Source organism: Lampetra planeri, unplaced genomic scaffold (assembly GCF_965212315.1).
Source record: "Lampetra planeri unplaced genomic scaffold, kcLamPlan1.2.h2 scaffold_1176, whole genome shotgun sequence".
NCBI lineage: Eukaryota > Metazoa > Chordata > Hyperoartia > Petromyzontiformes > Petromyzontidae > Lampetra > Lampetra planeri.
In genome coordinates this window covers 8118-32383 of record NW_027613889.1, presented here as the reverse complement: position 1 = coordinate 32383, position 24266 = coordinate 8118, and the positions used below count along the sequence as shown (strand labels likewise).

The following is a 24266-nucleotide window of genomic DNA, read 5'->3' as shown; positions in this document are numbered from 1 at the left end:
GACGCGTGTCTTTTTCCGTTCCGTTTGATTCTTACCTCCGAGTACAGAGGCGGCGGCTGGAAGCGGAACTCGTGGATGTAGGCGAACAGAGGTCCGTTCAGATCCTCTCGGGCTGCTGGGACATCCAGGCTGCTCTGCCTCTGCTCTTCTGTCACAATTTCTGCATAGCTTGGAGGAGCTGGAGGGGAGGGGGGGGGGGGGGGCAGAAGAGAATTTCAAGTTAGCATTCTGAATCTGAAAGCAGACATTTGAAGTGTACCTCAAGGATCCAACCTACCTTCGGGCCTCTCGGGCAGACCCACGCCCAGCCAGCTCATGCTGCACTGGCTGCTGACGCTGGAGGTACGTGAACCGAAGGGGTGGAGAGGAATGGTCCCGATGACCAAGGGCAGTTTCAGGGACAGGTTTATTGCGCCAGGGATGTCAACGTATACCTGAGGACACATGAGGTGAGAATCAGTCCTCTGACAGAGAACTAGGCTGTCTGGTGGATGTAGGTCAATGCCTTCAGGTCAGTTGCTTAAGCGAGGTGGAGCGTCGCCTGACGCCTGTCTGTCCACGGGGTCAAAAGGTTCCAGGCACCTTGGAGGCAGGTGTTACCAGATATTCTGGGCTAAGGCTCTTAGCAGCATGTGGCGGTAACACCTGGTGCTGGCCTGAGATGGTCAGGTCTTAGAAACAGACCAGGAAGAACCAGGTATTTACCATGAGGGAATATTCCACTCTGATGATGCTGCAGTCCAGGATAGAAGGCGAGACAGGTGGGATCTTCAGCATCTTTCCACTCCACGTCTCTGTTTTGCCAGAGGACAGAGACTCTCCCCTTAGGTTGGCACCAGCTGCTTGACCTCCTTCATCTTCCCTTTGGCGTAGAAGGTCTGAGTCTGGTAGATGGCCGCCTTCGGCACCACCATGCGGGATGAGCAGTTCTCGATCTCTGCAAAGATCTGTATCGATTCTCCTACAAGAGGCGGGGGAAAGAAAGAGGAAGTTGAGTCTCACCACTTGAATGCTTCCTTCCGATCTGGTTCTCGACAGCTAGCAAGGTTATCAGCTGGGTTTACAACTAATCAACGTATTCTTACCTGGGGTGTATCCCTTCCTTTCTATTTTGGCACTTAGGGAAATGGGACCTGAGGTACAGAACCAACAGCAAAGCGTCTTGTCTTTCGTGCCGGCCTGTGGTGACTGTATAAATAAAAGACCACAAAAAGAAAGTCGGCAAGCTGTTATTACCCTGCAGCTTCTGTCATAGTCAATGGTTAACTTTAATAATTCCTCCCAAGAATACAGGAAGACATTGTGAAAACAGTTTGCTGACACTGAACTATGATATTAAGAGTTTCCTAAAGTGGAGCATCGTGGAAAACTGTTTTTACAACGTCTTCCTGTATTCTTGGACGTTAGTATTAACGTTAACCCGTGTCTGGTTCACATCAACTCACCAGCAATAATGGAGTGTTGATGTCAATGTGCTCAAAGACTGTAAATTCCTTCTTGGTCTTCATGGGCAGGAGCCACGGCCGGTGGAGCTCTGCCTTCACCCAGTAACGCACACTGCCGTGCTTCCCTTCAAAAGAGGTAGCCAGAGGTCTGCGAGACAGACAGTAGGGAGGAGAGAGAGGTCAGACCTGACCGGTACCGGGTTCACCTGGAGGATGAACAAGTGATGAAGACACTCACGTCTGTGGAAGCTCGAGGCTGAATGCATATTCATGTCGACCTGAATGGATAGTGGTGAGTCCTTCCTCAGAGTTGTCATCATCTGAAAAACAAGGAGGACAATATTCCAAACACGCGTATACCGTACCTGGACAAAATGCTCTACGTAGGCATCTGAAAGTCATACCAAAAAACACAGGGTGGGGGGGGGAAGAGAGAATGAAATGGATTTTACTATCATATCCGTCTGCAGATAAGGAAAGTATTGAGAGATAAGCAGTGTTCAGAGCACACCGGGAGTCAATTAGTTGGGAGGGGAGCAAACGTGCAAAATGATGCTTTTTGCAGGGAAAAAAAAAAAAAAAAAAAGATGCAAAGAAGCCAGAGTGGCATGTAAGACGGAATGTATAGGACAACAAAACCCCCATCTGCAGATAAGTCCATCCAGCAGCTACCGGGATGTGTTTCTAATGTAAAACTGCATCATTACATTATTATTATTATTAATTCACATTCAGATCGTTTTGCAGAGGGTCGACAGGCTGGGTGTGCTTGTGGCCAGCTCAGCACTCCCTCCCTCACAGCAAGCAGCCGCCGTGTGGTAAACAAGTGCGGATCTGTCAGTCAAGCTGGAGGCAGACTCCAGCAGGAGGAGACCGGCCTGAACCGGTGCGAGCAGCTTCCACAGCCGCCGCTGCGCTCCGCTCTCACTGCGCAGTAACCGCACCGCGGCGACCCAGACCAACACTCCAGCCCTCCGCCGGTGACCCACGACACAATCACCGCAGATTAACGCTTATTAATACGCCCCCCCTCCCCTTCTTTTTTTCCATTATAGATATTATTGGAAAAAACAATTTCGACCAGGTGACTAACATGGAAAACACCCACAAACCGAACAAAATATAACCACTCGCTACACACTGTCATAAGATCCACGTGTGTCCAACGTAACACAATTGTTTACTCGTTTAATCCAATAAAATAAATGACGTTATGTGCATCATAACAACGTCATCCACGTCCAGCCTCTCTTATGAGACATTACACGTAAGTTAAAAAAAGAGGGGGCAGCTGAATTCAACGCTATTCAAGTCGCGCTTTGCAGGTGCTGCTTAATTAAAAAGTTTTCTGTCACGCTGCAAAAGAGTGACGTCATTGGCCACACGTGCGCCCCTAAACCAATTACAGCGATGGAAGGGAGGGGTTTGCCCCCCACAAACCCCGCCCCCTCCCGGTCCAGTTTTCTGAACAGGATTGAACCGCTTTGAACAATGGGTGGAAACTTCAGAAAAGCCACAAAGAACCAGCCTCTATCACCCCACGGTACAAATCAAATGTGGAACAAAGCTGTTCAGCCATCGCTGCTAGCTCCTCGTCGAGCCTCGGACACGTTTGTGCTTCGTGTTCCCCCCTGAAATAGGCTGAAAACCCACCGCTGCGCGCTGGCTGTCATTCATTCATTCATTCCGACACCCGACTCACAACAAGTACCGAGGGCACATGTCACCTGCGAGTGTCATCGAGTCGTTCCCTCTGGACACAACACGCGAACGAGTTCGACCGAGTGTGGTGACGCCATCTACGTGTTGTTCTGTCCGCTCGCTGGCAATCCGGAGCACCAGCATCCTCCAGAGCATCACAAACTTCTGCTCCCACCGACACCATCTTACCTCGTTCGTGTCCGATCAAAACATCCTTGTGATTCAGGTATTCCACTTCCTCCGTGTAGTTTTGCGTGTAGGCGGTGTTGGATCCGGCGTTCCTCGACTCGGTCCAACGAACTTTTGCAAATCCCTTGGCGTGGATTTTGAGCGCTTTGACCCGGATGTCCCCGGTGACTTCGACGACCACCCTCCCTGAGACGCTGTCCCCGCTGGAGAACACGGGGACGTTGCTGTCATTGAGACAGTCGTAGCTCACTGTGAAGCTCTTCACCTTTCCGAGCACCATGGTGGAAGGAAGCAAGGCTGGAGTACACCGAGAAAACTGTCTCTTCTTTTATATGTATATATATATATATAAAAAAAAAAAGTATGCAAAAATACTTTCATAAGAAAAAGTGTTGCGGTTTTCTAGGCACTGATCGGTGTCTCGGCCCGATCAGCGGCTTCTCTGCGAGCGGTTCATTGAGCTGTGTGAAGGCTGAATAACAGCAATGGATGCTGTTATCGTCCGCCTCTCCCTCTCTCTCTGCTGGTCGGTCTCCAGTCAAAGACAAGGAACCCTTCGCAGCACAGCTCACTTAAAGCGACGGGCGAGGTGAAAAACAAGCCTCTGCGCATGCGCCGAGCCTCACTGCCCCCTCCTTCCGCCTTCTGGAACGAACCGAGGAGTGTGGCAGGAGGCCAGATGACAAGTTTGCGCAAACAGCTGAAAGACTGCGAAGAGCTGGCCAGTCCGGTGATGAGGGCTCTCAGGTGATGTGTGCCCGTTAAATAAACCAACAACAAGTGCCAGATTCACCGGTCCCCCCCCCCCCCCCCCCCCCCACACACACACACCTTGAAATGAACACAGCAGATTGAAAACACACCCAAATATTTATGCTATAATTTCCAATACTGGCAGAGAAAGCACCGTGCCGGGTGTCTTTGTGTGGAAGCATATTCCAATATGACACAGGCTTACCATAATCCACACACACACACACACACACACACACACACACACACACACACACACACACACACACACACACACATATGGTGTGTCCATCACATTGTCATCGACAATCCCAGAACAGCTGCATTTTGCACGGAAATTGTCAGATGGGGACCTCCACGAAGACCTACCAGCTCGATTTCTGTCCATATGGTTTGGTTTTCTAAAAGAAATGTAGAGGATCCACTGACACATATGGGGGGTAGGGACTTCTCATTGTGTTGGAGCCCAGGGTTTGGAGAAAAACAACTCCGAGGCTCTGAACGCCACCCAGCGGCACTGGAGGCTGCTGATGTCGCCTGTTGAACATTTCACCAGCAATCCATCACTGCAGCACCGCCTTTGTCAGTGACAGGGATGGTGGTCATTTGTACCTCGGTTTGTTAATATCCTATGACAAGGACTGATGTTTCATTTTTTTTAAAGTGTCTGTGGGGGTCCAAGGTTGTAGCATCCGCAGTGAAAATCATTGAAAAAAACTGTATACATGTGTGAGTCGTATCTAATATTTGATTTCCTGAAGTGAGATGACACAATATACAACAACTGCTTATTTACCGTTTACCGTTAACTAGACTAGTCTCTTACTGTCACAGCCAGTGGATGTGAAGAGGGCAGGCTGTTCTCTGACAGATAAATGCTGCCCTCTAGGGATAATAATGTGTTATTACATATACCAAAAGTTACACACTGTTTGTTTTTCCCGGGAGGACGTGAAAGCTGAGTTTTTCTCGTCGTGTTGTAGATCGTAATGTACATTTCTGATTGTACATTTTCACAGCTACTGTAAATACGGACTTTTATTTTGAAAGGGTCGGGAGAGTCGTACCACCGGTTACGGAAGTTTTCGACCACTTTATGTTTGCATTTTACTGGATAATAACACACGATTTACCGGAGGAGAAACTTCACTATGGCTGGACTGTGGGCTTTTATTTTTATTTTGCAAACCTTTGGTCAGATTTTGTGCCAAAACGGAACAAGACGTAATATTGTGTTGGTGATGAGCGACGCATTTGTAAGTGTCAGTTCCTGTCTCTGCTCCTACTGACAATGTCTCGTATGTTTTGCGTTTGCGTCAAAAAGAATGTAAATCTCAGTCTAATCCAAAACTAAAGGGTTGCGCACATTGTCTGTGGCATCATACACACATCTGTCCTAAACTGTAACAGCTTCTTCTTCGTTTTCTTTTGGATCATGTCAACAAATAACACACAAACAGAATTAGTTATATAATTCTAAATCATTATTATTATTATTATTATTATTATTATTATTATTATTATTATTATTATTATTATTATTATTATCATAAGCAGCATCCACATTTACAAATACAAATTGTGATAGAGAAACATTTTTTTCAGATTAAATTAAAATGTTCTCACAGTATTGGTTTCTATCATCTTAAAAAACTCTAATTTTTGTGCTAAATAATGATTAATCAATATTTATTGTATTAGCATGCTACAGCAAACCGTTTAGGGTGAAAGTATTCTTATTGGTGCAGGATGGCCGTTTGACCTTTGACCCTGGCAGCAGAGTTGTCCAGCTTCCATACATAAACTACCTGAGGGAACTTGGTACCACCTTCCTCAACACTTACACCAACTCGCCCATCTGCTGCCCATCCAGAGCTGGTTAGTCAACTGGTAGTTTCGGTCTTTTGAACACACCCTTAAAGGTACAGAACTTTGAGGAAAAACGGCATAATCTATATTTTTCTTGTGCTCAGCAATGTGGAGTGGACAGTTTGTTCACCGCGTGCAGTCGTGGAATAATTACAAGTGTCTGGCTGCAAATGCAACAACGTGGATGGATTTGCTGGAGAGGGATGGATATCGCACAAAGATGTTGGGCAAACTGGACTACACCTCAGGGGGTCACTCTGTCAGGTACCTGTATGCTCATGAGTGGTCATATAGACGAGAACTTGACTGCAGTGGTGGTAAATCAGTGTATTATACAAATATTAAAGAGACCACCAACACACCATGAACAGCATGGACCACTGATGACTAATAACAGCGTGATTCATCCATTCATCCCCTCTTCTTCTCCTTTATCTCACTGCAGTAATCAAGTCGAGGCCTGGACACGAGATGTTGACTTCCTCCTGCGCCAAGAGGGACGTCCTGTTACACAGCTTTTTGGGAACACGTCAACAGGAAGGATCAATCAAGTTGACTGGACTAACACAGACAAGGCTACGCAGTGGATCCGTAACAGCGCTGCTTCCTCCCAGCAGCCCTTCGCTCTGTATCTCGGCCTCAATTTACCACACACGTACAACACCGCATCTCTGGGACCCACAGCAGGAGGGTCCACCTTCCGTACGTCCCCATATTGGCTGAAAAAAGTTTGTTTTTCCTTCCTCTTGTATATTGTAAAGCTACATTTCAGTTACTCACAGACAACACTGTGCATTCCAATGTTTCTCACTTGCAGGTTTCCTCTGAGCTCATTTCCGTTCCTAAATGGCTCCCAGTGGATGCCATGCACCCTGTTGACTACTACTCCACCTTCACCAAAAACTGCAGTGGGGATTTTACCGAAGAGGAAATCAAAGGAATTCGCGCCTTCTACTATGCCATGTGTGCAGAGGCAGACGCCATGTTGGGTTAGTTGGCAGCAGCTGTAGCATCACGTACTGGTCTGACACCAAATCAGTGTCAGCTTTGTTGTCCATTCTGTACTGATGCACATCACTTACACAAAGTATATTCATAAAATACAATAGTAATAGAATGAGATAAAATGACTAGAATAGTGAGTATTCAACAGAATATACAAAAAAGAAATCAATACCAAATCGCTATAAAAATGTATATGAGTGTTCTGCACATTAGTGCAACGATATTCTAGCACCATAATTGTGAGCTATATAAAAAACAGCAGCACTTAAGGTGCTTTACTCCATTCATATATAAATACATTAATACTAATTCAAAACATCCCATTTCAGTTTGCACCGTCTGTGTCTTCATGTACATATACTTGCTGTTGTAGAAACCGTATTCCTCACCACACATATGTACTGTAATTGTCACACTATTATATATCACAGTAACAGCAGGGACCATTCATTTTAATCATTGTAGACAATAGTCTGTCCCTTCACACATTCCAAGCCCCATTAGACTTCTGAATTCTCTCCTCATAACAGCTGCAACTTTTTAAACTGTACAACAGTTTAGCAAATGTTTGTACTGCTGTTGACATAGATATAAATGTAAGTTGAATGATCGGATGTAACTCACACTTTGGGTTCTTGTGTCTCCCCAGGTGAGGTCATTTCAGCTCTGAGAGAAACCGGATTGCTTAACAACACCGTTGTAATCTTCACGGCTGATCATGGAGAGCTGGCCATGGAGCACCGGCAATTCTACAAGATGTCTATGTTTGAGGGCAGTTCCCACGTTCCCCTGCTCTTCATGGGCCCAGGGCTGATGTCTGGTCTGCAGGTGGACCAGCTTGTGTCTCTGGTTGATCTCTATCCTACTGTGCTGGGTAAGGAGGTCTCTGTAAACGTGTACACAGTAAATGTATGTTATATCACATCTCTGTCAACCAGCTGTTGAGAGATTTCCAGTTTTATGCACAGACACGTTTATTCATGTTGCAGACATTGCTGGTATACCAGCAGAAAGTGATCTCAGTGGTTACTCGCTGCTTCCTCTGATGTCCAAGTACAACACTGTGCCCAAGACCCAGCATCCAGACTGGGTTCTGAGTGAATTTCATGGTTGTAACGTCAATGCCTCTACATACATGCTGAGGCGTGACCGCTGGAAATACATTGCATATGCAGACGGTGTGAGTGTACCTCCACAACTTTTTGGTGAGTTACAATACAGTGTGCAACCCAACTCATCCTATTTTCTTCTTCTGGGAAAAAAAAGGGGATGATTTATGTCTGGCTCCTGTGAATGTTCTCTCTTTTGCAGACCTGACACAGGACAAGGATGAACTTCACAACGTGGCCCTCAAATTCCCAGACGTGTGCATGAATCTAGACAAGCTATTACGTGACATTGTAGACTATCCAGCGGTCTCTACAACTGTCCATCTCTACAATAAACAAGCATTCGGTGCCTGGCGCCAGAGTTTAGGGGGAAATTATAGCCAAGTTATTGCTAACCTCCGGTGGCACGTAGACTGGCAAAAAGATGCTTTAGCCAACGAGAAATCTATTGACAGGTGGCTCTTTGGCTTCTGAAAGTTTCAACTGAATTAAATCAAGCTTATATATATTGACAGAGAGAGAAAAGAGAGAGAGAGCTATGATTCACTAGGGCTGATGTTTTAGAATTATTTTTTTTCTCATAACTTAAGCTTTGACTTACTTCTATGTGTATGATCCCTCTGATCTTTGTAAATCCTGCATTCATTTATTCAGCCTTATTAATAAATGAGTCAATCATTTCTGTATGTTTTTATGTGTGTCCATTATTATGATACGTACAATCTTAAATCACATGCATAGAATATACAATATAATATGAACAGCTAGTAAAATATATTATATTATATTATATTATATTATATTATATTATATTATATTATATTATATTATATTATATTATATTATATTATATTATATTATGTAGAGCAATAAATACAACACGTGGACTGAGCTGCATTATTATTATTATTATTAGTTGTTTTATTCTGAAAGTGTTTAGAAACTTCCGTGCACTTCCGCGTCATCGACCGCAGCGGAGCAAGCAGTGGACGTAAACAGTGGGTGGCTCGGACTTTTCATGATAATTGCGGCAGCAGAACCTGCGTTGAGAGTCATATAAGAGACATATATGTCTCACTCTCCTGTCGAGCTGCTAATACTTTACTGCTTTACAACTTCACTTCAAACTCGCCTGTTTCAGCAGCTCGACCAAGCTAGGTAGCTAACGTCATGCTACATAGAAATGCACCAGTACACCGGTATATCACATATTCAATACTAAAAACGTGGTTTTAAAGTAACATGTAGACGTTTTACACGTTGACAATGTTCCTTTTGGCTGGGTTTCTCAGCAGACAACAACACGATGTCTAATAAAGAAGTGAAAGCGGCTCTGAAAGGTGCCAGAGAAGCCATAAAGAACAAGGAGTTTAAAGAGGCTCTGAAGCACTGCAAGGTGAAGTATCCCACACCTGGAGGACTGATGGGATCATATGAGCTTCCTCTTCTCCTGTCACAGACACTTTGAGTCTGTACGTGTACATCTATTTCTGTTTTGTCTGTTTCTCCATCTCCTCCTGATGTTTCTTTTTCACCTGTTGAAGGAGGGTTTTTGGCAGTTGGAGGGTGTGATATTGTACTGACTGTAAAGGAAATTGTGATGTTGGGCTGGACAAATAAAATGTAACGAAACGAGAGTAATGAGGTCCAGCATGATGAGTGTGTCTGTGTTTCCCTGAGATGCTGGTAACATAAATCTCTTCTCTGTGTTCACAGGCGGTCTTGAAACTTGAGAAGAACAATTACAATGCGTGGGTGTTTATTGGTTTGGCAGCCAGCGAACTTGAGCAGCCAGATCAGGCTCACACTGCCTATAAAAAGGCAGTGGAGCTGGAGCCGGAGCAGCTGCTGGCGTGGCAGGTAATATTTACATCGGTCATTGACTGTCTTCCACAACTGTATGCACTGATCCTGTACAGTCCAGTTGCTGTAATCGTAAGTTACCGTACATGATGTGGCACCAGAAAAAATGTAAATGGCATCATTTTTTCTGTCAAATGACAAATATGTCTTTGCTGTTTATAAATCTCCTGGGTTCTCCTGGTTCTCCTGGGTTCCCTGGGTTCGTTATAAGATGGTTCGCCACATCTGGTGCTGTAAATGTCGATTGTTCAGCAGCCTGTTCTTTACTACCAATGGAACACACTACCCAAACTGTATTGATAATGTCACTGTTACTCAATACTGACACTGCAACCTGGTTGAGAGACTCCAGGAATACTGATCAAATGACCTAGTATATTCACAATAATATTATTTGTTATTGTATTTCAATTGTGATATCATTAGAATATCTTTGATATATTTAAAATGAACAGTCAATAAATAACGTGTCACGATGTGAAAATCACAACGAATGTATTAATGTAATGTTGCTTATGTACTTGTGTTTGAGGCAGCGATGGGTTTTAAAAATGATGTCTTTATGTAAGACAGTTCAATCGAACAAGTGTAGCATTGAACCTGCTCACAATAAAAGGACATCTTTCTCTTGGGCTCCATATCACAGCTGCATCCCGTTGACAGATGCTCTTCCTTCTAAACACAGTTTGGCGCCTCGAACAGAACACGTGGTTCTGTTGCAGATGCAATTTCATATATCTGCATTTTGGATTCTAAGTACATAGAATGTTTCTAAACCTTTATGTTTATGTTCTTGTTCAGTGGAAGCCCCTGAGGAGTGATACAATGCAAAACATAAAATACTGCAAGGGCAGATATTTATGCAACGTGTGATTTTCTTGATTTGTGTTTCAGGGTTTGGCAAATCTCTATGAGAAGACTGATCAGTGGGATTTCAAAGCTGAGCTACCTAACATCTATCAGAAGCTTGTTGAGCTTTATGCAATGTAAGACTGTGTCATCATTTGATGTTTTTAAGTACTTTTAATTAAATTTGTATGTTATCTATTATGCTCTATTTTCACAGCACTGACAAAAACAAATGTTATGAGGTGATCAAAAAGTTGTCTGATGTCTATCAGGCTGACAAAGAGTACTCAAAGGTGTGTGAGTTGTTGTTTTTTTTAAGTGGATTTTTTGTGTGTGCACACTTTAACACGTCTGTATATATGTGCACGTAGCTGGCGAAGGGTTTGGCTGAAACTCATCGAGCTGAAGCAGGAAGACGCTGCAGACAAGAACGAGGTGTTGCAGCTATGGCGACAGATGATTCAGCTCATGTCCGACTGCGTCACTGAGAAGGAGGAAGACAGTGAATCCCAAAATCACGTATTTATTTCAACTCTTCACACGACCAGCAGCAAATAATCCATGACCTTAAACCTGCTGCAAGCTTGCCTTCATTCTTAATACTCACAATCTTCCCATGTAAACACATTGTTTGTCTATTGTCTTTTCTTTAATCAGTTAATAACCGCGTTCGAGAGGGCCATGGTTCTCATAGATCCCGTACCAGGAGAAGAACATAGAAAGATCTCAGCTGATTATATCACCTGTCTTTGTAAAGTAAGTGAAGTGTCTCTTCTCTCATGTCTGTGCACTTCGTAAATAGCGTTAAAAAAAAAAATACTGTGGCTTTTGGGAATGTGTATTTGATGCAGGTCTCACAACAAGAAATGAAACTCAAAGAGGCGTGTGAGTCCATGCTGTCCCTCTACCCCGCCCCAAAGTTACCCTTTGGAGGTTCTGTGCTCTCACTACCTCAAAGCAGGTCGAGTCATCTCTCTTATCCAGTTGATAATTCAAAAGGACAGTCACTGATACAGAGATTTTAGAGAAACGTTTGTGTCGTGCTTTGTTTTGGTTTGCAGGTGTCCAGGATGAAGAAGCCATCAGCTGTTATTCACGGCTCCTTGATTTGGCCCCAAACAATGAATTAGGTCACTTGGGTGTTGGCTTGAAGGCGCTCCAAGAGGGCCGGTATAAGGATGCCATTAAAGACCTTACACAAGGTTTGTTTGCACGTGAAGAAACGCTGCATTACTGTTGGACATCATGACTCTTTTTCTGTTTTATTAGGGCTGGAGAAAATGAGCTTTGGACCTGGATGGTACAGTCTGGCTGAGGCTCAGCTCAAAACGCACAAATACACAGCCAGTGCCTCATCATGTTCTCAAGGTACATCGATAAAGAATCCCTGTATTAGTACCGCACCGTCGAGTGGACAATAGATGTAAAACAGGCTGAGCGAGTTATAACGGCTTTGGATTAAATGAATGAACACTCTTCGTGTACATAAATTATGAACGAAGGTAGAATACGTCGCAAAATAACATGCAACAAGGTTATGAGGGGGGATTGGCTGCCTTCCGCTGTCCCCGAATTGGATGCAAAAACCCCTTTCCTGAATCAGTCACGTGATACAACTGGCTCAAGATGCTCTTCAAAAAAATGTTCCGGAATTACTGGACACATGACTCTAACTGCAGCTGCCACTCAAGGAGGTTCAAAAATGGGAAAGGCCTTTGATGGGCAACAATCATTAAAAATACACCAACGCGTATCGGCTCATGCCTTCTTCAGGGTGTGTCTGCTGTGTCTGACCAGGTCTGAAGGCGTGTGCGTCTGGAGGTGAAGAACTGCGGGTCCAACTTCTGAAGCTGAGGCTGGAGGCTTTAGTCCGGAGTGGAGAGGTAGAGGCTGCTCATCAGGCACTGGACACGTTTTCTCAGGTAATGGAGGACATGTCTACATTGACTGCTGCGCTCATCTGTTGATCCAGCATGTTTCAGATTGCTGTCGGCGTTTGTTTTCTGTCTTTTTAGATTCCAGATGCTGACAAAGACTCAGTCCTAGTGGCCCTTAAAGGCCGTGCAAACTTGAACAATGGACAGATCGACCAAGCACTAAAGGTTCAGTTCAAGTTGTAGATTTGATATGAAATACTTTTATCATCAACTTCATTTTGGGATTAGACTCTGCCATCAGTAAATGTATCTATGACTTGATTAGTGTGTAAATCCAGTGTAGTCAAAGATACAAATAAACATGTTATGTCATGTCCAACATCCACAGGTGTCATCACAGCTGGGGGCCTCAAACCCAAACCTGCCACAGGCCCCTGGCACTGACAGGGCTGGCTCATGTCGCTGAGGGACAGCAGGAGCTGGCAGAGCAGAGGTACACACACATACACACACACTCAAAATACAAAATCAAAACACACAAAAAAGGATCATGCGATGGAGATTCTCATCTCGCCAAGATTATTCATATTGGGTGACCAAACACAAATAATGGAGTTTCAAAACATGACTTGACTAAATATTCACTATTTATGTCAGGTTCTGATTTCACTGTGTGAATTCCTCAGTGTTACCACGGATATGTAGGTCCCAGACATGGGGGATCCACTGTGACCAGTGTGTGTTAACATGTAAAAGAAAAACAAAAAGATTTCCACATCAGATGTTTCTTTCTTGCTCTTTTCTGATGTAGTTTCCTCAAGGCAGTGGAACAAAAGCTGGACTGTGCAGAGTATTATTTCCTGTTGGGACAGCTGTACTGGACCATGGGAGAGGAGACCCGTAAAGACAGAGGCAAAGCCCATCGATGTCTGCTCATGGTTAGTGCCCTGAACATTTTAGATCTTTAGACAGGGGAAGGAAGTAATTGTTAATGCAAATACCATGTGAAAACATGAAACATGAAATGGTATCATTTGAAAGCTCTAAGTTTATTTGTTCCCCCATCTCAGGCTGCCAAGTTAGACCCATTCCTCGGCGGTGCATTCCGCTACCTCGGCCATTATTATCGCGAGGTAGCCCGTGACTTTGGCCGCGCACGAGGGTGTTATAAGAAGGCCTTCGACTTGGACAGTGGTGATGCTGAGTCCGGCGCTGCCTCAGTGGATCTCAGCATGGCACAGGACGATATGGTCAGACTATTTTTAGATTCTTTGTTTGCAGCTACTCTCGCGCCCCCTCTTGTCCTGTGAGTCTTTGATTCTCCTCGGTCCGCTGTAGGACGCTGCCTTAGAGCTGCTCCAGTCAGTGACTGAGAAGGCCACTCCGGGTTCAGCTAAATGGGCCTGGATGAGACGGGGGCTTTACTACCTAAAGTGTGGACAGAGTCAGCAGGCTATTGCTGAGTAAGAAAAGTATATCTTTTAGTTATGTCTTCTTAAAAGAACGTCAAAGATTTGAACATATATGCTTTATGTTCCACAGCCTGCAGGCGGCTCTGAGAGCAGACCCTGACGACTGGGTGTGCTGGGAGTGTTTAGGGGAGGCATACCTGAACCGCTGCAGTTTCACAGCCGCTCTGAAGGCCTTTGGTAAGGCCCACGACCTACAGCCCTCCTCCATTTACAGCGTCTACCAGGCTGCTGCCATCAAACAGACGCTGGGCAAGTTCAAAGAGGCTGTTGCGGAGTACTTGCAGATCACAGCAAAGCACGACTACGTTCCCGCTCTTAAAGGTAAAACTTGGAGTCTCTGTATCTCAAATCTGATCTAATATGAGGAACATCTAATTTGGTTTGTTCAGGTCTGGGGGAGTGTCAGCTGTCTCTGGCAAATAGGTTCATGGAGGACTGCAGGGATGGAGGAGCCATTGATCTGATTCAACAGGCTCTACAGAATCTTTACAAGTAACTCTTGGGACTCTGGTTTTAGCGTTTTGTCTTCTTCTTTATCAGCCTCTCATCCATTCTTATTCCACCTTTCCATTCACTTTTTCACGCCAACCAGAGCTGTGGAGCAGCGTCCGGACCTGTCCTGTCTGTGGAAGCTGTTGGGAGACGCCTGCACTGCGGTCAGCACTGCGTCACCAAACAGAGCTCAGGTTCAAGTCCCAGGTCCGCTGGCTGGCTCCGACAGCCAGGTCCACGTGTTGAACCAGGCTCAGACACTCAAAGTTGGCGAGAGGTATGACCACAAGTCTTCAACGCCAGCATCCTTCACACTGGGTCGATGATGGAATACACTCACTTACTTTCATGTTACTTATTCTGTTTATTTATTATTGCTTGTAATTTGTCCGTAGGTGCTACGTCCGTGCTTTGAAGCTAATGCCAGAGGTCTCCAGCCTTTGGTATGACCTTGGCATCAACTATCATCGCCAGGTAACTTGCGCCTTATGCTTTCTCTGGCACACGCATTTCCATCTGGAATAATGAAAGATGTATCACTTCACATCTTTTCTAGGGTGGTTTACCCTGCTCTACAGAGGAAGACCAGAACAACCAATCATTGCTCCTCGAGAAAGCTCAAGAAGTAATTCATGGAATCCTGCTCCTGAATTTTGTATTGTTTTATCACTTATTTAGTCAAGTTATTTCTTCTTTCTCCTTTCAGTGTTTAAAAAAGGCTATAATGATGGACAACGGGAGCCATAGCTACTGGAATGCTCTGGGAGTTGTTGGCATGAGCAAAGGTAAGAACTGGGATTGTACATTTTTGTGGTCACTGTCCACGTGTACTTATGTTGTGACTTCATTATTGTAGTCAGCTGCTTCATCATTGTCCGGGGAACAGATGAGGTTCTGTCTTGTCATTACTTTCCGTTTAGGTCTTGAGAACTTTGCTCTGGCTCAACATTGCTTCATCAAGTCCATTCAGCTGGAACCAAATGTATGTACTGTGTATTTGTTTGTTCACTAATTGTTATTCTTCCACAGCATTCTCATCAGACTTTCATATTCCTTCACAGAATGTTGTTGCTTGGACCAACCTCGGTAGCCTGTATCTGAAGAAGGACAACATAGAGGTGCGTGTTTGGGATTTGATATGAGCTGTTGTTGTTCATGCCACAGTTAGCTGATGCTTCTCTTGTTGATATGTGACTGTTTTTTATTGCCGTAGCTTTCGCATGAGGCCTTTAAGATCGCCCAGTCCTTGGAGCCGCTCTACGTCAACTGCTGGATTGGACAGGTACTGAACTGGATGTTCACAGCATCATCACTTCGACTGGCTCATCTTCCAACAGCTTGTTGCATACATGTACTGTATATCACCCATAATTTATGTGCTGGTTATGAAAAAAAAAAAAAAAAAACAAAACACAACACAAGATGTGACATCAGAATCAGATTTATCCCAGAGGGAAAATTCCTGCATTCCAACAGCTCCAGCAAGAAAAACAATAGAGCAGTTACAAGTGAAAAGGAAAAAAATAAAACCTAAACAAAAAACAATTGCTAAAATGTTCAATGTATAAAAATAAATATTAAATACATGTATGAATAAAATATAGGTGTGCACATCAAAATAATTGAAATACAAAATAAATGAAATATACAGCAACATATAGAGAGTTGCCACATCCACAGTTTGTTAATATGTATATATTAAATATCATGTATTAACTGGTTTGTAGAGGTTTAGTGGCTGTCTACTGCAAGACTTGATAGTGTTAACACTGGTTTCATGTGTTTGTCTTCCTGTCAGGCATTGATAGCAGAGAGAGTGGGAAGCTATGACACCATGGATCTTTTCCGACACACCACTGAACTCAGCACACACGTGCGTCACCTCCCAGACTTTTACACTTTTTACACTCCTCTGCAGCTTTCCTGCTCCGTAAACCGCTGATTTTGTTGATGCCTCAATGCATCTTTCTCCGTTCCACATTATCTCACCCGCCCCAGCAGACCGAGGGAGTCAAAGGTTACGCCTACTGGGTTTGTTCCACCCTGCTGGATAAGAGCAACAGAAACACGGAATTGTACCGGTACAACATCGTCCAGATGAACGCCGTCCTCTGCCGCTCAGGTGGCGCTCAGCAAGTACACAGGTATAGCAGCTGCGTGTGTGAGTCCGCACGCACACACACACCTTTCTTTGTGCATGGAGTCATGCGTTTCAAGCTGCATCTTGTGTGACTTGTTTCCTATAGAGAGGATCCAGTCTGATCCCGATGCCTTCATCATGCTGGCTACCTGAATGAGCATCTTCAGCTGAGGAGACAGGCGTTGGCAGGCTTATCAGAGGTGACGTGCACATGAAGTGATGATGAATCATGTACCAACCATGTGTGTGTATTATTTCGTACTTGCTCATTATTTGTCCTGTCTGTGTCGAACCTGAACTCTCATTCCTCAGAGCTGTTGAACTGCTTCAGTCCATGTCTTCCTCAGAACAGCTGGCATTTGCTCTGAGCAGCTACGGCCGTGCTTTGTGGTAAAATACACCACTGTGACTATTGCTTTTGTCCTTGGGCAGTTTTTGATAATACTGTTATACTGATCAGCAGTGGGTCTCATACAATCCAAGTGAATAAAATTGAAAAAATGTATTGATAGAAGTGATGCTTATACATTATACTGGATATTACCTTATATAGCATGCACATAGTGTGCTTTGTTTTCATTATTTTTTTGTTCCTCAAAAACATTCCTCACAGCACGTCAGGCCAGTGGGAGGAGGCAGTCCAGGTTTACCGATCCACACCGCTACAGGAGCTCAGTGATTTGGCAGGACTGGCTCTGGCCTACTGCAGAGCAGGACTCCTCTCAGAGAGCATCAGTGGTGAGGACGGAACCACAGCGTATGTGTGTGTGCCTGAGCAGTGAGATGAGATGTTTTTTGTGAATTTTTGTGTATCGTAGCCTATGAACGCGCCCTCACGGTGGCCTCTAGTGAATCGGAGCAGGCTTACATCCTCACAGCTCTGTCCCTGCTGCAGCACCAGCAGGGTAAAGTGGACTCAGCCAAGACTCTGCTGTTTAAATGGTGAGTACTGAGTACTTTTCTCACATTCTAACTTTCCGTATGAACCCTTAGACATAGTTCATATTGATGATTTATTAAGGAATAATACGTTCTCCACATGTTTTTGGACTTTATTACTTTGTTATGTGGTCACAGTACTGACCAGGTACTTGTGCCTCACAAAGTGTCGACATTTGTGCCCACTTTTCCAGGCTCATTTTGCAGATATTGTGCTTGAACATAAATATAATTGTAATATTAGAAAAGCACCCGGATAACGCAAGCAGCTTATTCCACCCATACTGTGAATATCGTCGTCCTCCATTCATTTTCATTTAGTCTAATTAATTGGTTGATCATCAAAACATACCTTTGTCGCTAATAGTCAATTAGTTATTACACAAATCATGACCTCTGAGCTCTATTTTTTTTTTCTTTTTGTTCTGCATTTTCATTAAAAGTCTGTTCATAATTTTCTGGCTTTGCTAACAGACAAACAGAAAACATAACCTCCTGGGTGGAGGTAATAACCAAATTTCATTTAGAAGTAATGATGGCGGAACAAAGAAAATGAGAGGCACGCAGTTAAAACATCAAATAAACCTCAACCTCAAATAAATAATGTCAGTTTGGTGGCATCTTGCATTAAAGTACAACTTATTAAAGCACCAAACATACAGACCTTTGCTTATAACTTTTTTTTATAACTCATCTCACATTCATCTGTCTGCCTTCTCTCTCAAAGCTCCATGCTAAAGGAGCCAGTTTCAGAGTCTCTTCTCTGCCTGTGCGCCCTTGGATTGGTCCACAATGACACTACACTCGCGACGGCTGCTCTGGCTGAGCTGCTGAAACAAGGTTCTTCCTCTGGGAGCATCATCGAGCAGCGATGTCTCCTCACCTGCACCCTGCTGGCCCTGCAGGGCAACTACAGTGCAGTGCAAAGAGAGGCGTCCAGAGCGGTGCACAGGTTAGCTAAGCAGCGGAAACAGAGCTTTGCAGGGATGTTTTTAGTACAGATGGTGACCGAGCCTTGGTAGCAGTGGTGTTTATCCTCAATCACACACACTGGTACTGTAAATGCTCTTTGACTTGTTCCCAGCAATCCTGGTAACCCGTCTCTGTGGGCTCTGCTGTCCAGACTGGTGCCCCAGTTCTACCCCAGGAAGGCAAATGTAAGTCTACGTAGGCTCACACGCACAGATTAATTCTAAGAACACACTTGTTATTTCAATCACTCAGGTAAAATGAAATGAATTGAAGTATATAGAACTACAAAATGTAACCATGCAGAGACACTGAGTATTAAAAGAGAAACATAGAAAACATAATTACATTTTATTCTGTGTGTTCCAGGGTGGAGCAACAGCTGGTCATGTTGCCTGTCTCTCCAGTATGACCCAAGGAAAGGTAGAGGAACATGACACCTTTATGGACTGGATTATCTTTGCCACAGCGTTTGTAAAATTCAACAAACTCATTTAACATATGTGCCTTCAGAGGGCGCTGTTGCACAGCGGCGTAAACATGTTGGCCAATGGCAGACACTCAGGAGAGGACCGCCACAGGAATGCATTGAAGACGATGCAGAGAGCTGTGCTGCTTTGTCCTGGTAAATGTGTCCATACACACTCAAACACACACAACACGCAAACACACACAACAAATCAATCGTCTTTTCAGTCTTGAGGAACTTTAAATTCACGTTTTCAGTGAGGAAGCAGGAAGTGGACAACAGCGCCAGGCATTGTGGGTAAACACAACCGAAACAAATGGCGTCTCATCCGCAGTCCGTTGTTACAGCCTGTATGTTTTGTGCATTTGCCGATTTGTGTCCATTTGGCACAAAGGGACGCTGCCCATCATCAACCAATAGATAAACAAGGTTTGTCTTCTCCTTCTCCTTATTAGCTGTGAGAACCTAATCTGATGTCTACTTTCAGACGATCCAGCAACATGGGCGGGACTAATGGCTGCGTGTCACACAGAAAACACTTCCTGTTTCCTGTCTGGCTCTGCCTCACCTCGCAGACGAGGGCTGGAGAGAACCTTAATGTCAGTGGTGTCTGAGAAAGGTGGGTACCTTCACTCCTGTTGACCAGTTTGTGCACGTGTTTGAACATACTGAACTTTGAACTGACACACCTCTGCATCTCAGTGCACAGTGTAGAGGAGATAGAGCGCCCTCTAGCCCAGTCTCTGGAAGGCTGGGTACTACAACAGGCAGTGACCGGTTCTCATGCTGGAGGGGCAGCTAGAACAAGCAGAGGCCCTCTGCTCACAGGTGGGTTACCATCACACGTGTTCATTACCTCCGCCAAGGACGTAATGTTTCTGTCTGATCTGAACAGATCGGAATGAAATGTTGAGTCAATGCTGCTAATGGACCAGGACCAGATGATTAAATGTTGGTAGTGTTCTGGAACCATCTGGATCCAGGAATCTGTTGAAGGATTCTTCCTCATTGTCAGATAGGGACATTTTGAAATCAACACGCACTAACAACCCTTCCTGCTGTGCTGCTCTGTTCTCAGGTGCTGAGCGTGTCTCCAGAGCACCCAGCAGTGATGCTTTTGCTAAGACAAGTGCAGTGTCAGCGCCTCCTGGAGGCCAGTGGAGATACTGTTCTCCCACAGTCTGTGCTGGAGCAGCTCAGCAGCACCATGCTGATGAATCCCACCAATCTCGGGGCTTGGCATGTAAGTGGATACTGAATCACAAGACGCTCAGTGATGAGCTGTTGCACAGACACACACACACACACAAATAAACACATTCAACCAATTAACCACACAAAGCTGTGTTATGTTACATGGCTTGATAATATGGAGGATCTCAAATTCCCAGAAGATGGATCGTTGAGATAGTTTTCCCTTAACTGGCCTCTTTTCAGGAGCAGCACCACAGCTGAGGGAGAAGGTCCGACTGAACAGACACAGAGCAGTTATTGCTGTCTAGATGATTGTCTGACAGACTGAGTGAAATGTCAATGGAAGGGTTGAAACATGGGGAAAAGAAGATTCTACCAGATACTGTGGAATACGTAGAATAAGTGTGAGCATGTTGGTATATAAATGGTTCATGGGTAATTAGGTTTGAAATGTTTTTTGTAACCGCTTCAAGTGGAAGAACTTGATTTTTCATTGACAATGACCAGTTTTCTCATCTCCTCTAACCTCTGGTCTCCTAATGCCTGTCTTTGGTCACTCCTCCTCATTTCCTGTCATCACCCTCATCCCCTGCGTGTGTCGTCACCTCCCACCTATCTGCGCTCATTGTCTGGATCTCCTTCTCTCAGTGGCTGGCTGAGGTCTACAGCAGACAGGGCCTGCTGGTCCAGGCTGTCATGGCGTACAGACAGAGTCTGCAGATCGCCTCCCAGCTCGGCCTGAACAGCGGCCAGGTAGCCAGCCTGCTTCGACTGGCTCTGCTCGCTCTGAGACCCTGCATGGTACGTTTGTTCATCACACACATCCACAGCCACAGTGATTTAATAAGCGTCGATGGTGATGATGGCGTCCTGTTGTGACCTGTTAGGCTGGTGTTCCAGGAAGTGACTGGACGGATCTGGTACTCGAAGCCACAACAGAGGTCTTGAAGCTGGGCTCCTCCCCGATGGCCCTGCTGTTCCAGGCTCTGCTCCAGTTTGTGACCAAGATGGCCGCTAGGTATTGCATTGAGTGCAAATTGCAGGTCTGCCACAAATATGGAAAATTAAGCATCTAAAAACCAGCACAGGGGATGTACATGGTTTCACATGAAGAGAGAAACAACAGCAGCATTAGCATTCAACCATTCAGCTAAAACTGGAAATAGATGTGACGGAGGCAAGAGAGGCTGCATTGAATGCACTGATCCAAATCACAATCCAGATTATGTGTCTCAAACGGACGCTAGGCTAACCAGACGCTAGGCTAACCAGACGCTAGGCTAACCAGACGCTTAGTGATTAGTGAATTGTAGCATCTTGTGTCATTCTGTCTGACTGAGGCTGTGACTTTCTGTGGCAGGAGCAACATCTGAATTACTAAACATTGTCCATGTTTTTTTACATGTCCTCTTCATCCTAACTTGTAGTTCTTTTGGTCAACTATACTTCCATTAAAGTGGCATGGACAACAGAGCAGGAATTGCTTGAGGATGTGTCGGCCTTACGACGACCAAATGGTTGATATGGACTGAGGAGTTAACATTTTTAAATGTTGGAGAAACTCACTGTCTCTCTTCTAACTGTACTGCGGCTTGATCGTGTTCACCAGTACCTGGGTGTTGGAGACTTCCAGGCACAACTAGTTTGGACAGAATGATGATCTTTTCCCCACCTGTGTCTCCTGCAGGGAAACCAGGCGTCTTTTGGAGAGGCTGGTGTATGTCTCCTCTCGAGAGTTGCCAGTGACTGTGATGCACGTGGCCAGCTGGTACCTTCCTCAGACACCTGCATTCCAAAAACGACCAGGAGCTAATGAGCGTGAGTGCACGGCACCGATCATATGCCAAGCTGATTCTATTCCATGGTTCCTTATTATACTATACATTCTACTTCTTTCCATCCGGTGCAGTTGAGGCCTTCAGGGTCAATGCTCTGGTACATTTACATGAAAGGTGACATTTGTTTAAATGTGTGACTGGCAGCCAGAAAGAAGAGAACATTCTGACAGTGACTGAAACAAGTTTTAGGCTGAGGTTTAAATTCATCACATCATTCACTTGAAAACTTCATCGGTGCTTCTCTTTCTTTCTTCAGGTCCTTCTGGAACATGCCAAACTGTGTGGAGATCAACGGTTGCTGGACTTTTATTCACTGCTCGACTCTTCATCCTGAATGTTGCCAATGTAGCTTGAGGTAAAAAAGGCAGATGATGAAGATGATATCAGACTGCACGGGGTCTCATGAAGAAATGTACGATTTATTGGCTTGACATGACTCAGATTTAAGGAAAATCAAAATACCCCAGCAGGAGAGGAAGGACTGAAGGATCTAGAAAATGTACAGTATGTCACGTGTCCACATTCAGTCTGGAATAAAGAGATTTTTCTCAACATGATGAATTCATTTTGATTGCACATAGTAGATTTAAGAATCAACATCAATGCAGGAGTTTATTTTCACCTCCAGTTTTTTCCAAACTCCAAAGACAGAGCTTTTAGTCCAGGTTCCAAACATTGATTTCACCCTCCACCGCTGAGTCACATCTACCACTTCTTTTTAAATCAGACTGAAACAGAACAGAAGTGTTTGGCTGTGTGAATACAGATGTTTTGCCCACATCCCCAGCACGATTGTGTGGGGGTGTGGACTATCCTGTTGTATCTTCCTGTTGCATAGTGAACACACGTCCGCTGCACTCCCATCTCCTCTGCTCTGACTTTGAGCGACAAGCTGTCGAAGTTCGGTCAGGTGGGCGGCCGGCGCCAGCACGATGCCCACAACCTTCACTCGTTTAGGGTCGAACACGCAATCCTCCTCCAGGCCGCTGGGCACAGCTCTCATGCCACATCTTGGGGGCACCCACGCAGTGTCGAAGCCCTGCGTGCTCCAGGTGTACTGCATGGGATGGTTGTCCCTGTCGATCTTCTTGACACGGCCGACGCGCACACGTAGCTCCAGGACCACGCGGTCTGACTGGTTGATGTTTAATGGATACCTCTCAGCCTTTTTGCGGTCGCGACTGACATACACGCCCTTTCCAGCATACCACGCGATGACTGCTGAAAGCCGTTGGCAATGATGAGTTTAGCGTTGGGCATGCTTGTGCCGTGGTACATGGTGTAGACGGCCTGGTCTTTAGGCTGCTGAGAGGTCCCCAGCTCCATGAGAAGAGAGTCATCGTCATAGGTCACCTCCCAGCCGAAGAACTGCACAGTCATTCCTGCTCTGGTGAAGGTCTGTGTGGAATGATTACAGATACAGATTAAAAGCAGAATATCTACAATGGAAATCTAACGGGAAATTCAGTCCTGATCAGTTTACGCCGTGTCTCTGCTGCAGCAAATTCTGAACAACCAGAGCCTATGTGTTTATTTGAAGTTGTAAAATGTATAATATTACCTTTTTGTTCCGGTGTTGTACTTTGTGGACGGTCCCTTGATTCGGAAAGAGAACAGATCTGTACAGAGACAATTTTCCTACATTAATTTTGATGGAAGGACACCGCCTCCATTTAAGGACTATCAAACATATTTTTGTTACAACATGATGTATGTGTCACCGTTTCATTTCCATTTTACCTGAGCGATTTATAAACACAACCCAATCGGATTTCACTATCTTTGTGAGGAATACAGCCAAGTTCAACACGGTATTATCGTGTTAAATGTCTTCCTCAAACTAATAACATTATAAATTATAAATAAATCAATTATAAAACAAATTATGTCTGTCCTTACCCTGTAAGATCTCGAAGAAAACCCAGTGTTTAACCTCTTCAATGGAAAAAACTTTGACGACCAGCATTAATGGTCGGGTTTACATGAACTTCCCGTTTGAACTAACTTTCACTTTCGCCTGTAAGATGACGTCATCAACTATCCGTACGTGGCCGGTTAGCTAAGTTGGTTAGAGCGTGGTGCTAATGCCAAAA

The 24266-nt window shown here is 44.7% G+C and overlaps 3 protein-coding genes across 3 annotated transcripts; 2 read left to right on the top strand and 1 right to left on the bottom strand.

The window, feature by feature from the left end:
- Nucleotides 1–35: 35 nt before the first annotated feature.
- On the bottom strand, nucleotides 36–3615 carry LOC144738804 (arrestin domain-containing protein 3-like; the record flags this gene model as incomplete). Its single annotated transcript, XM_078621804.1, is given in 8 exon segments — nucleotides 36–178; nucleotides 278–434; nucleotides 706–833; nucleotides 836–961; nucleotides 1086–1188; nucleotides 1446–1593; nucleotides 1684–1765; nucleotides 3336–3615. Coding segments are annotated over 8 exon segments (1167 nt in total), but the record flags the coding sequence as incomplete, so codon positions are not given.
- Nucleotides 3616–5239: 1624 nt separating this feature from the next.
- Nucleotides 5240–8545, top strand: ARSK (arylsulfatase family member K). Its single transcript, XM_078621803.1, has 8 exons — nucleotides 5240–5344; nucleotides 5837–5966; nucleotides 6062–6221; nucleotides 6403–6685; nucleotides 6775–6946; nucleotides 7612–7836; nucleotides 7952–8167; nucleotides 8274–8545. Exons 1-8 carry the CDS (start codon nucleotides 5240–5242, stop codon nucleotides 8543–8545), a joined length of 1563 nt encoding a protein of 520 aa, XP_078477929.1.
- Nucleotides 8546–9377: 832 nt separating this feature from the next.
- LOC144738802 (tetratricopeptide repeat protein 37-like) lies at nucleotides 9378–22507 on the top strand. The gene is given in 47 exon segments (XM_078621802.1): nucleotides 9378–9467; nucleotides 9788–9931; nucleotides 10829–10920; nucleotides 11001–11084; nucleotides 11164–11302; nucleotides 11441–11539; nucleotides 11635–11697; nucleotides 11699–11744; nucleotides 11845–11985; nucleotides 12053–12151; nucleotides 12581–12705; nucleotides 12799–12885; nucleotides 13049–13093; nucleotides 13095–13153; nucleotides 13472–13598; nucleotides 13731–13910; nucleotides 13999–14123; nucleotides 14203–14453; nucleotides 14522–14624; nucleotides 14725–14901; nucleotides 15020–15098; nucleotides 15181–15249; nucleotides 15331–15409; nucleotides 15545–15606; nucleotides 15686–15742; nucleotides 15838–15906; nucleotides 16423–16497; nucleotides 16626–16733; nucleotides 16735–16768; nucleotides 16871–16903; nucleotides 16906–16953; nucleotides 17067–17154; nucleotides 17378–17502; nucleotides 17583–17706; nucleotides 18431–18655; nucleotides 18788–18860; nucleotides 19042–19095; nucleotides 19186–19297; nucleotides 19629–19760; nucleotides 19844–19920; nucleotides 19922–19969; nucleotides 20220–20384; nucleotides 20984–21136; nucleotides 21223–21353; nucleotides 22023–22110; nucleotides 22112–22153; nucleotides 22430–22507. Coding segments are annotated over 47 exon segments (4704 nt in total).
- The last annotated feature ends 1759 nt before the right edge of the window (nucleotides 22508–24266 follow it).